Raw genomic sequence first — 13316 nt, 5'->3', positions numbered from 1 at the left:
TGGGAGAGGGCACTGGCCCTGCACATCCTGCTGCAGGTGATCTGTTCCTGAGCCCAAGCTCCCAGCAGCATCCCTTCTGCCCCTGCCCAGCTCTGTGCCGTGGGCCAGGGCATGTGCCTCCCCGGTTCCCTCTTTCTGCCTCCTGGGCCCCCTCAAGGTCAGAAAGGGGCCAGTGCTGAAGACTGAGGCTGAAGCGTGCAGCACACAGCCACCCTGGGGCCCGGGAACACTTAGCCGGCAAACCCACCTTGTTCATGTGCAGTTGCTGCTGCTGGAACTGCTGCTTGTGTTTCTCCAGAAACTGCTGATGCTGCTGCTGGATGACTAGGTGCTGCAGAGCCTGGGCATTCTGGGGCAGCGGGGCCGACTGGGTTCGCCCCAGCGGGCGGTGCTGCCGCAGCTTGTGGATGGAAGGGGACACCCGGTCCGCACCAACCAAGGACTGTGCGTGGAGGGGCAGTGCTCCCAGGCCTGAAAGATACCAGTCTGAAGATAATTGGAGGAAGAAACAGCAGAGGGGAAGAGGAAGAAGAGAGGAGGGAGAGAGGGCTATTGAGTAAGTGATGGAGACAACTGCACCCTGTGCCCGCCAGCCCAGGCACTCTGCCCTGGTCAGGCCCCAGAGCTGGCTCGCTAACTGGGCCCCTTCCAGTTGAGGCTGGTGCCGTGAGCCGGTGCTATGGAACTACAGGAACCGTAATTTGGAGGCCATTTTCTATGGAAAATCAGGTTGACACAGGAAACGTCAGGAGTCCTGTGTGGCAGGTTTCAGAGAGGAAGCCCTTCCCAAGAGTGGCCACCACACAATTGTTCCTGGGGCCACAGGCCCTAGAAAGGTGGGGTTTGGCCTGAACAGCACAGTGGGAGGGGAGACAGGGCCACCCGTGTGCTGAGGAAGGCTGCCACAGTTCTGGAGCCTCCAGGTATTTCCAAAGACAGCCTGAGTTGTGAGAAAAATAATTGTCCTTAGGGTTGACATCATTTTAAGGTCTCTTTGAACACTGATTTTATACACAAAGATGGCATGAACACTTTGAAAAGTCCTGACGCATACTGTCAAAACCCCTTTCTGAAAAGATCTGGCTAATCCCTGCCAGCTGAGTGGAGGACACCCACTTCACCACACCGTCACCAACCCTGTATTTTTTTGATTAAAAGAATCCATTTTGATAGGAGATGATCTTGCTTTAATTGGCATCTGTATCTTGATTTAAAACGCGACCTAGTCAAGTACACTTTTTCCTTCTGCATTCTTTTCATCGAGAGAGAGATATATGTATATATTGCAAATTGTTGGTTTAGGTAGTTTAAATTTTTCCATGGTTTTGTGGGCAAAAGGATCTAACGAACCCTCTGCCCTGCTCCGTGAAAGGTTCCCCTGGTGACCTGAGGGGAGTAAATACTAAACAATGCTGCTCAGGGTAAAAATGACCCTGACCCACTCAAGGGCACACGACCGGGTGAAATGACAAAGGAAGTGACCAAACCAGCTCTTGGAGGCCCTGGTGGGGGACTCTTTGGAACTCGGCATCTGCCTGAGGCAGCCTGCTGTTCCTGCCCCCAGGTGGGGCTACATGCCGGCTGCAAGGGCTACAGGATCTCCAGGGATACCAAGGTAGCCTGCCAGCAAGTGGCAGCTCCTGTCATGTCCCTCCCCCAGGACACTGATGTCGGCGCTCGCCGGGCAGCTGGGTGTGTCATCACGTTTAGTGGAGCCCAGGCCTCCCAGTGAGAGCCATGAATGTAGCTTAGTGCTTCTCAAGTCCCTTTGCAGGGGCTTTCTAAATTTAAGAAATACTATGTGATATGCAAACGCAAAGGATACATCCAGACTAAACCCAGCCAGACCCCCAGCAAGACCTCCAGCAAGACACCAGCAAGACCCCCAGCATGACCCCCAGCAAGACTGCTCTTCGCTACCTTTTCAAAAGTTATTCACCAGTGTTCTCTAAACCACCATCCCTTTTCACCCAACCCCACAACTTTCCGGAAAGATACATTATCTTAAATTTTATTATCAATGCTTGGCTACTAAATTAAAGTGAATGACTAAAAATCCATTCAGAATCATTCCCTGAAAACGTTAAAAAAAAAAAAAAAAGTAAACCATCCTAAAGAAGGTATTTCAGAATTATCAGTTGTTGATGTGCGTATTATGTCAGAACCATTCCCTGAAAAGGTTAAAAAAAGAAAAAAGTAAAGCATCTTAAAGAGGGCATTTCAGGCTGGGCGCGGTGGCTGTAATCCCAGCACTTCGGGAGGCTGAGGTGGGTGGATCACCTGAGGCCAGCCTGGCCAACATGGTGAAACCCCGTCTCTACTAAAAATACAAAAATTAGCTGCTCATGGTGGCACACGCCTGTAATTCTAGCTACTCAGGAGGCTGAGGCAGGAGAATCGCTTGAACCTGGAAGGCAAGGTTGCAGTGAGCCCAGATCATGCCAATGCACTACAGCCTGCGTGACAGAACGAGACTCGGTCTTAAAAAAAAAAAAGAAAAAAGAAAAAAAAAAGGCATTTCAGAATTTATCAATTGTTGATGTGGGTGTTACGTGGGATTGAACGATTTCATGGAAGAAATAAGGAAGTCAGTCACACGAAGCTGCCTTCAGGGGATGCAAAGGCTACGTAGTTGCTGAAAAGGTCTCTTCTCAGAAAGCAATAGGAAGCTGAAAGACATTTTCCTTAGCATAGTTTTCCCCCAAAGCCTTAGTGTGCATACCATTCAGGGGTGGAGGCGGTGATGAGCTACACAGTCCCCTGCCCAGGCCTGACCCTCTGCAGAGGAGGAGAAGGACATGCCAATTTCATAGGATTCAGCTTTCCGGCGTGACACATGATAAGGAACAAGTGACTCGAGCCAGCAGTGTGACTGGGGGCTGCACAGTGCCCCCCAGCCCCTTTTCGTCCAGGTCTCTGCCTCCCGCCACCCTCCGCATGGGCCCAGGGATTTCCCAGGCCACCAGCTTCACTCTGGGACACAGGCCTGTGCCCCATGGGAACAGGGCTTCACTTTCAGAACTGGCAGTGAGCAGAGACCCCTGTGCAGACTGGCCCTGTTCCTTTTCCAGTTGCACTCCCCAGGGGCCAGCCCCTCACTCTCTCTCAGCCTATCTCGCCCACTCAGAATTTCACTCCACTGCCTCTAGGGTGCAAACCCCAGGGCCGCCACACACGGGGACACCTTACCCGTGGGTATCCTGAAAAGCGGTGCCCTGGCCTCTGCAGACCAATGTGATTTGCTGGCTGGGTGGTTTCCAGTTTGGATCCCTGAGATCATTAACAAGAGCTTCTGATGACAGACCATGATGTGGTCTTCAGAATACACTGTCAGGGACTTTCGAGCATAAAATCCTAGTCCATCAGGATACAATTCTGTGGTCGGTGACCCAACTGCAGGGGCTGGCTGTGTGGTGCTGGGTGGGGTGTGGGGCAGAGCCTGGTTCTTGTGGTCCCAGTGGCCCCTTGCTCTGGGCTCCTCCACTGGGCACCTTAGCCAGGGTTTTCCCAGCTTCTGCTCCTTCTGCCCAGAGCACTGGCAGAAGCCCCTCCGTGTGTCCAGTGCAGGAGCAACAGCTGACCCTGGTTCTTGGCGCTGGACGGCTGTGTCCCTATGGCTGCTGGCTCCTGCTCCTCCTGGAGGGACTTGGCGCTGAGCCTGAACTGTGCTGGGGGGCCAGCTTCCCTGGAAGTCCACACTCTAACACGCAATCACAATAACTGCAATGACAGTTCCTGAGGGCGCACCCTGGAATGCACCCAGTCAACCAGGGTCTAAGTTTTAGCACACCCTGCTCAGCAATACCCAAACTAATTAGTGAGTTTGCAAACGCATCACTTAGACACACCCCACCAGGTATGGGGATTTAAGAAAAAAGAAAGCGAAAGACTGGGTTGCTCTCAAGTTCCAGACCCAGATTTGAAGAGTTGGTCTTCGCACACTGGGAACCTGTTTAAGCGATGAATTCACATGAGATGAACAATTCAGGGTGCCTGAGTCCTTAAAAGTCCATCTGGTGTATTTCCATTGCTTTTTTTCTGTGAAATTCTTTAAAATCCTTCCATTGAGAAGTAAATCAGGCAACAGTTACATCTGACTCACCGTTTGTAATCCTGGCCGCCCAAGGAACAATCTGCGTGCTCTGGACCCACTTGGACCAATCAGTGTCTGTCTGAGCTTCTGGGGATGGAGCTGAGGCCAGGCCAGGGCTGAGGACCACAGCCTCGTGTGCCAGTTATGGGACATGAACCACGGCCAGCTGTTCTCAAGCCCTTCCTGGGACTCGCTGTTTTCGGGTGAAATCAGGCCTAAACGGTAGCATGCAATTGCTAACACAGAAGCCAGGGACACCCTCCACTCAGCGTGTGACCGCAGGACAGTGGATCTCCACTGGCAGTTCAGGAAGGCAGTAGCCTTAAGACGCTGGTGGCAGGCTCTGTGTGGCCAGGATACTAGAAAGATCTGTGACAAGGTAACCTCCAGCAGGCACACACATCTCCCTCTACCTGGGCCCTTCCCTCTCCGCCTGCAGGCTCCTACTGAGATCTCAGCTCTGATGCCACTTCTCCGAGAAGCCTTCCCTAGGCCCACCTGTGGCACAGCCCCGGTCTCCAGCATTCTCCTCCACAAGCTGCACTACCAAGATCCTCCTGGGTCTTGGGGGCCCTGTCTCTCGGGTCCTGACAGCAGGTTACACGGTTCTCAAAGTCCTGCTTCTCAGCCACACGAGCACCACAGAGGACTTAGCTGGGCTGCCCAGGCAATGATCATGCCTACAGTTTTGTGTCCAAGTAAAGCAGCAGCACAGGGCTCTGCACACTCTCCTTCTCAGCCAGGAATGGGCTCCTGAGCTCCACTCCCCGCCTCAGCTGGTTATGCAGACACTAACCTCTGAGAATGTACCAGCCACTCTGCAAAGATCTGAGTCCACAGTGACCACGGGAGCAGCACATAAACAGGGATATAGAAGAGGCACGCCAAGCCTGTGACTGGCGAGCAGCTGCCCGGAGCGGTGTGTAAAGGGACTGACTGGAGGTATGTGGCATGTAGGAGGCAGCTCCGGGAGACCCTGGACCACGGCTCACCCCTCTGGTCTCTGCTGGTGACCTCACCCACAGAGGCCTTTGTTTCAAAGCATTTGTGACTGGAGGCTGTTCCAGCTTTGATATCCTATTCATCTATGCACCATGACTGCCCGCGAGAAGGTGGGTCTGTCTGTGGGCCAGGAAAACACAGGCACTGCTGTCCAGAGACCAACTCAAGCAGGAGTTCATCAAAAACTACAGGAAAGGGCAGAACACGGACACGAAGACGCAGCGTGGTCCAGGGACGGAGCAACAAAGCAGGGCTGGGGCAGGGCTGGAGGCCTGGGATGAGGGCGGATGAACCATGCCTGATGGGGAAGAGGGCCCTGGGAAAGAGCCTTGGCTCTGGGGGCCGGCTGCGGCCTGGTCCAGCATTGAGCTGGCTGGCCTGGCTGCTGTGCTGGACTAGGGAAGAGAAACGAGACTTGCAGAACAAGGCTGGAGTTCCTGCTCACAAGCTGGGACTTCACTCCAGGCCAGTGCCGCCCTGCCAGGACCTTCTGTGACAATGAGAACATTCGCGGGCACTGTGGCTGTGCACTGGATGTGGTGCACATGTGACTAGAAACTGAATTCTAATTCTTTTTTTTTTTTTTTTTTATTGAGATGGAGTCTCACTCTGTCACCCAGGCTGGAGTGCAGTGGCGTGATCTTGGCTCACTGCAACCTCCGCTTCCTGGGTTCAGGCCATTTTCCTACCTCAGCCTCTGGAGTAGCTGCGACTTAAGGCACCTGCCACCACGCCCGGGTATTTTTTTTTTTTTTTTTTTTTTTAAATTTTTAGTAGAGACAGGGTTTCGCCGTGTTAGCCAGGATGGTCTTGATCTCCTGACCTTGTGATCCGCCCACCTCAGCCTCCCAAAATGCTGGGATTATAGGCATGAGCCACCGCACCTGGCAAACCGAATTCTAACTCTGACTTTCTATTGGCCACTGAATTCTAATTCTGACTTTCTATTGGCAGCTCCCCATGGCTGGTGGCTCCTGACCTGTCTAGTACTGCTCTAGACAGCGTGGGGGCCTCCAGGCCTTCAAGGAGAGTCCGGTGGCTGCAGAAGGACAGACTGGAGGGGCAGGAACCTGTGCAGGAGGCTTCTTCCCACAAGAGGATGGGGCAATCCCAGCGGGTTCCAAATGAGGGCCTTACTCATGGCGGGGCTGGGGGAGGGTCCTGAGGCACTGAGGACAGACGGGGCCGGCTGGGGCAGTGAGAGAGTATGGGAGGTGGCAGGTGAAGAAGAACAAGGCAACGCCGCCAACACCTGCCAGGGCATATGAGTGCACAGCCCACTTAACCCTCAGCAGGCGCACGGGGCAGACCGCGTAGTGTCCCCGCTTCCCAGATGGGAAAACAAGGCGCACAGCGCACGAGTGGCTTCCCAGGGTCACGGAGCAGGAGAAAGCTGGGACTACGCTGTACACGGGACACTGGCTCTGAGGCTCCCAGCCAGGGGGTTTGCAGGATGAGCCGCTGGCAACCTGGGGAGGCCATGCAGGAGGAAGGGGCTTGCAGAGTTTTGGAGGTGGCGGCACGGGACTGGAGAGGCTTGCTGGGCACAGGTATAAAGCAAAGCCAGAGCAAGCTGGGCAGCCATGCATGGGCCCCCTGGCACTACAGGGCCTGGGGAGGGCACTGTGGGCAGGTCCCCATGCCAATGAGCAAGTTGCACCTGGGAGGAAAAGAGGACTGACTATACACAGGGAAGAAGCAATGCCGGGTTCAGCACATTTCTCAGAGAGGTGAGATCCATGCAAACTCGATATTCAGGTTCTATCAAAAAGGCTGTTTTCCAAACACCTGATATACAAGATTACGCATATTACTTAATTACGCATCATACACTGATTTAGAGAAGGAAAGAAGATGAGTGACAAACAGAAACATCTCTGACGAAGTGAATCCCAGGAATCCTGAAGGATCAGGCATATTTTACGTTTTTAAAAGATACGAGAGAGAAACTCAGGTGCCGTTCACTACCCCCCCTCATGCTAGCTGCTCTACAGCATCTAAGAGACTCAGACGCAATCTCAGATACATTCCTCCAGAGAGATCCCCGTGCCTGCCACCGTGGCTGGAGCTCAGAGAGGCACTGTGAGGGTTGCCCCCTCCCTCGTTACACCACGGGCTCCTTTGCTCTAGACAGGCAGGGACACGAATTCAAGCTTCTGGAGAAACAAACAGAAAGGGGCTCAGACATAAAAACAAAGATTGCCCCATGTGGCTTCTGGGCAAAGAAAGAATAAGAAAGAATCCTCTCTGTCTAAACAGAGACACATGGGCAGCACAAAACAAGAGAACACCAAAATCCACCAGACTAGTCAAGCCAGACACCCAAGCCCACCCAAGCCAGCCCTCAGTCCCACGCATCCTGCAGCACAGCCTCCTACAACATGCCAAGCCCGAGTGCTCACCAAGTTCACTGCCAGAGTTTCACAGGGGCAGCTCTGAGGGTATTTCAGCTTTGCATTGGCAACAACAGATTTCCAGGAAGCCAAACCCAAAGCTATGAAGATGTATAATCATGACCTGCATGGCAAGGAGGTAGGTAGAGGCTCCCTTATTTATTTATTTATTTATTTATTTATTTATTTATTTATTTTGAGACAGAGTCTCACTCTGTCGCCCAGGCTGGAGTGCAGTAGCACCATCTTGGCTCACTGCAACCTCTGCCTTCCGGTTTCAAGCGATTCTCCTGCCTCAGCCTCCCGAGTAGCTGGGGTTACAGGTGTGCCCCACCATGCCCAGCTAATTTTTGTATTTTTAGTAGAGACAGGGTTTCACCATGTTAGTCAGGCTGGTCTTGAACTCCTGACCTCAGGAGATCCACCTGCCTCGGCCTCCCAAACTGCTGGGGTTACAGGTGTGAGTCACCACGCCCGGCCGGTGCTCCCTCATTTCTTAAGTGACACTTTCACATTGCTGTTGCTATGTAATTTCATAAGGAAGTTCCCATTTTTCTCTAAATTGTATTTTTCTAAATGTAACCACAACCCCAGACAGTGCACATTTGTAAAAGTTCTGCTAACACCAACTGACCACAAGAGTCAGTTCTGGGCTTCCAGTGCTGGCTCAGCTTGGTCCAGACAGAAACCCAAACTGCAAGAGCCAGTGGCCTCTCCCAAAAGGTGAGAAAGGGGAGGTGACTTCGCTTCCACTCCATCTACCTGACTCTGGGAGTGAGGCGTGGATCTTCACTGCAGTCACGGCAGCTACATTACGTGACGGGGATGTGTGTTTGGGAACTGTGGGGGTGGGACAGGTGTGCCTTCGTCTCCTCCAAAGGAAGGCGAGGGCCGGGCGCCATCCAGAGCATGGGTAGCCTCAGAGCCTGGCTGCACCCAGGCCCATCTGTGCTCACCTGTGACGAGCGGCGCTTGTGCCGGCGGCTGCTCCAGTAAGACCATGTGCTGCAGAAGAGGGCTGTGCGCTGCCCCTCCGTCCCGCTCCAAGGGCGAGGTGCTCAGGTAGGGAGTGAGGTGGGTGCCAGGGAAAAGGGAGAGCCGCTGCTGGAGGGTGGGAAGGGCGAGTCTCTCGGCATCCCGCTGGCCCGCCGTGCCCTGGAAAGCACAGCCGGGGATGCTGGGGTGGAAGGGCCCATCACCGCCACCCCACGCCACACGGACCCACGGGGGCTGACTTACAGCAGCAGGGCCGGTGGCAGGCAGGCCCAGCGTGATGTTGGGCAGGGACGGCGACGTGTAGAGGGGAAGTGGAGCGGCCGAGCCTTCTCGCGTCACAAGTCTGTGTGCCAAACTCGTCTGGGGACAGAACACACGATGACTGTCACGGTCTGTTACGGCCAAACATCCGCAATTTACACCAAGAAAAACCACGATGAAAACAGCCTGTGGCAGCCTGCACTGAATTCTGATGTATGAGTGCAAACATGCGTGTAGCAAATGATACATCAACGAGAACATGAGATTTCAACACGCACCACCACATGAAAGCCCAATTCACGGCTCCAGTTTCCTCCCCGCAATACGAGTTCTTCTGTCACCTCGTCCAGCACCATCGTGTTGATTTCTACTCAGTTTGATTATTTACCACAGAATAGTCAGAAGGAAATCTAGGGTGATACAGTTTCCAATGCCGCTCTGCAGTTTCTAGGGTAATGTTCCTTATAATGCCTTTTGGCAGCTGGCCATGTCTTTCCAGGCAACAAGAAAAGCAGAAACCAAAAAGGAAATAACATTTAATTGTACATTTAACAATAACTAGAAGGGTAGGACTGGATTGTTACACAAAGGATAAAGGCTTGAGAGGACGGGCACCCCACACTTTGCATGACGTGACAATTACGCATTGCAGGCCTGTATCAAAACATCTCACGTACCCCATAAATATGTACATTATGTACCCACACAAATTAAAAATAAAATCATAAAACAACTGCTTCTATGAAAGGCAGGCAATGATGACAACACCGACCACGTATGAGGCAGATGAGGGTCAGCACAGAGAGCTTGCAAATCAAATGACTAACAGTGAGAAAAGCGCGCGGTGAAGACCAGTGACGGCAGAGCTCAGGAAGCGGAAGACGTTCAGGAAAACACATTATGCTCATCTGGAAACGTATTTTGAAACCCAAAAATGTGGCAAACATTTTGGAAAAATGATAATACTACCTTGGCCTAGAGGAACCACAAACGCTGTTGGGTGGACTACAGATCAGTGAGCGGCATCCTTTCTGCAGGACAATTTGGCAGTCTACGGCAAAGGCCTTCAGAATCAGTCTAACCTTGGATCCTAGAGCTCCACTCTTGGGGTGCAACGTTAAGAAATTAGGAGAAGCCCTGATGCCCATGAAGCCTCGGCCGTGGGGCTGAGCACCCAGCAGGCAGTGCAGAGCAATGTGGCTTCCCCAGCACCTTGGTGTTAACAGAACGGAGGGCGTCGCACATCCTGACGCTCTGGGGGTTAAGAACAATCTTGGGTGATTACTTGGACACTTGTTTATGATACATTAAGTTAGAAAAACAGGTTATAGATCATGTAACTTTTAAAGAATGGGCTTGGGTAAAGCAAACATAAGCCAGGAGTAAGGATTAGAAGGCCACACACGAAGGGTCAGCAGCAACAGTCTCCAAGGACTTGAACTGCTGTGATATTTAACATCTTTTTGCTTGTAGAATGAATGTGTTTTGCTAAAAAGGACATTAGTTTATCACCACTATATCCCCTACACAGTAGCTACTCAAGGGATGTCTGCTGAATGAATGGGCAAACAGAGAATGAATAAATGTTGATGTAATCATGCTAGTTAGTGGGGTTTGGCAGATAAAAATCTCCTTGCCAGAAACTAACATTAACAACGAATAAACAGATTCCATTATACTGTCTATCTCCACAACAGCAACTTTTTTAGCTCCCCCAGATGAACGAGAAAATGCAATGTTTGTCTTTCTGTCCCTGGCTTAGTTCACTTAACATGAAGGCCTCTAGTTCCATCTGTGTTGCTGCAAATGTCAGGATTCCATCCTTTCTGATGGCTGCATAGTACTCCACTGTGTACAGCACCACATTTTCTCTGACTATTCATCCACTGAAGGACACTGGGGTTGATTCTGCCTCTTGCCTATTGTGGAAGATTTATGACTAAGACCTCAAAAGCACAGGCAACAAAAACGAAAACAGACAACTGGGACTCTGCTCAGCTAAAAAGCTTCTGCACAGCAAAGGAAAAAAATCACCAGAGTGAAGAGATGACCTGCAGAAAGGGGAAACGTGCAAGTTATTCATCCGACAAGGGAAGAGTATCCAGAATATGAGGGGAACTCCAGCAATTCACCAGCAAAGCCCAAAGCAGCCCATATAAAAGTTGGTAAAGGATCTGAAGAGACATTTCCCAAAAAACATGAGTGGCCCGTGGGGACATGAATAAATACTTCTCCTGACAAACACTTACACTCAGGTTGTTCCTACAGAACAGGAAGTCCAGCCTTCTCACTTAGGAGCAAATTCACAGCGCACTTCGCCCCAGAGGAAACCCTGCAACTCACTTTAGATTTGCTCACATATTACACTGTGTAAGTAATGATTAAAGGGCTACTGAGAAAAACATTTTTCCTAGACAATTTTTTTTTTGTCAAAAGTTAAAGAATTACCAGTAAGTTATGCTGTAGAGAAAATGCTTGTGATTTCCAGGAAAGCACAAGTGTGCTTGTGTTGTTATCATTTGGGAACAAAATAAGGAGATATTCTAATGTTTGCAAAGTTTCTATTTCCTTTGTAAGCAAGGTTTTTTTTGTTTGTTTGTTTTTTTGGTTCTTTTTAAGCCCATTTCTGGAACTAAAGGAGCCTTCTGAGAATTTGTTCCTTGGAGAGGCCGACTGGTCCACTTGAGAAATTGCAGGGCGCTCTGCCATCTGCTGTCTCGGGGCTGAGCCCTGCGGGAGGCTGGAGCCCCCCGGACCTCACCCTAGGACGTGTTCAGAGGCAAAGTCCGCGGGCCTGAAGTCGGAGCATCAAGGCACGCATGTAAATAACAGGAGCAGCGGCCACAGGAGCTGTCCCTTCAAGTACCTGGATGGCACACTGGGCTTCCCTGGCCCTGCAGAGGAGGAGGTGCCCGGCACACTGGGCTTCCCTGGCCCTGCAGAGGAGGAGGTGCCCGGCACACTGGGCTTCCCTGGCCCTGCAGAGGAGGAGGTGCCCGGCACACTGGGCTTCCCTGGCCCTGCAGAGGAGGAGGTGCCCGGCACACTGGGCTTCCCTGGCCCTGCAGAGGAGGAGGTGCCCGGCACACTGGGCTTCCCTGGCCCTGCAGAGGAGGAGGTGCCCGGCACACTGGGCTTCCCTGGCCCTGCAGAGGAGGAGGTGCCCGGCACACTGGGCTTCCCTGGCCCTGCAGAGGAGGAGGTGCCCGGCACACTGGGCTTCCCTGGCCCTGCAGAGGAGGAGGTGCCCGGCACACTGGGCTTCCCTGGCCCTGCAGAGGAGGAGGTGCCCGGCACACTGGGCTTCCCTGGCCCTGTAGAGGAGGAGGTGCCCGGCACACTGGGCTTCTCTGGCCCTGGAAAGGAGGAGGTGCCCGGCACACTGGGTTTCCCTGGGTCCGGGGGGCCTTCAAGGTACAGTAGTGTTTCTGGGGGCCCCAGGGTGAACAGAAAAGGCAGTGCTGAGAGCCAGGCTGGCAGGCCCCTGCTCCCGCCGTGCCCCCATCCACTCAAGATGCCCGTTCTGATGGGCAGGCTCACTAGCCTCTGCACCACGTGGGAACGGAGAACCAGCCCCTGGCTGTGAAGCACGGGCGTTCTCAGAGACCTGTCCAACTCTAGCGATACTGAAACCCAGAAAGGGTGCCTGGGTGTGATCCAACATGCAAAGGCTGCCCCTGCCCACTCTAATGAACGTCTGATGTGGGACATGAACAATGGCACCTCTCGGTATTTCCTGCAACTCCTTCTACACGTTCTATTAATTTCCAGTAGCTTCATTTACATATCACGATTTATAAAAATTAACAGAACTGGAATGACGGAGACCCACCCAAACAAGGTACTGTTCCAGTATTAACTACCATGTACACAAGTGCCCTATTTCAAATAAAAACGTGTATCTAGGACCACAATCAACAAGATGCAACCAGTGTTAACCTCACAGGGCAGGAAGTAATTTCTAGGTTGCATTATAAGGCTTATTACTGGTAGACCTCAGCTATGACCACAGCCATACAGAGGACTGTTAAAACTTCTAATCATCTAAATAAGTACTGAAGCTGGCAGGCTGAAGACAGGTAATAAAAGAAATCGATGTATGAAGTAAAAAGAATAAGAGAAAATGGGGATTAAGCAGCCTGGAGGCAAAGTGCAAAATTCATTCCTAGCAGTAATTCTAGTCTCTAAAAATGTTTATACATAAACGGTCTTGAAATTTGAAATGAAAATGCTAAACACTCATGCCTCTGTATCCCAGCTAAGATTTGCCAATCCTCTGGAAGGGCAGGATTCATTTCTAAATATTTAAGAAGGAAAGTCAATAACTATATTTAATAAATTATAGCCTTCTGTAAGTTGGAGAGAATTCGGAAGGAACCTCCCACTCAGTAGAACTGTGCCCCGCGAAGCAGACAGCATTTCCAGCTCAACTCATCAGAAAACTCACTGCCAAAGCCTCCCCCTCCCACCCTGCCCCACGGTCAGGCTGACCCAGGCCCAGGGCACCACTCAGCCCATGGGACTGCCTCTCTCTGCCTCTCTCCTCTTCCCCGTGCTCTGGAGGTGGCCTC

At 51.9% G+C, this 13316-nt stretch overlaps 1 protein-coding gene across 10 annotated transcripts in view; it reads right to left on the bottom strand.

Annotated features, from left to right (window-relative positions):
* HDAC4 (histone deacetylase 4) overlaps positions 1–13316 on the bottom strand; it is a 355816-nt gene that overhangs the window by 75887 nt on the left and 266613 nt on the right. For 8 of the 10 annotated variants that reach the window (XM_030916068.1, XM_030916074.1, XM_030916072.1 and 5 more), the window contains 3 exons: positions 8728–8844; positions 8445–8643; positions 248–486 (listed from right to left, as the gene is read on the bottom strand). In XM_030916068.1, coding sequence (XP_030771928.1) covers positions 248–486; positions 8445–8643; positions 8728–8844 — 555 coding nt within the window. The remainder of the gene's footprint in view (positions 1–247; positions 487–8444; positions 8644–8727; positions 8845–13316) is intronic. The other 2 variants (XM_030916075.1, XM_030916073.1) reach the window with 1 other exon arrangement.

Source organism: Rhinopithecus roxellana, chromosome 14 (assembly GCF_007565055.1).
Source record: "Rhinopithecus roxellana isolate Shanxi Qingling chromosome 14, ASM756505v1, whole genome shotgun sequence".
In the NCBI taxonomy this organism is placed as follows: domain Eukaryota; kingdom Metazoa; phylum Chordata; class Mammalia; order Primates; family Cercopithecidae; genus Rhinopithecus; species Rhinopithecus roxellana.
The sequence above is the reverse complement of the archived record's forward strand: the minus strand, read 5'-3'. Positions and strand labels throughout refer to the sequence as shown.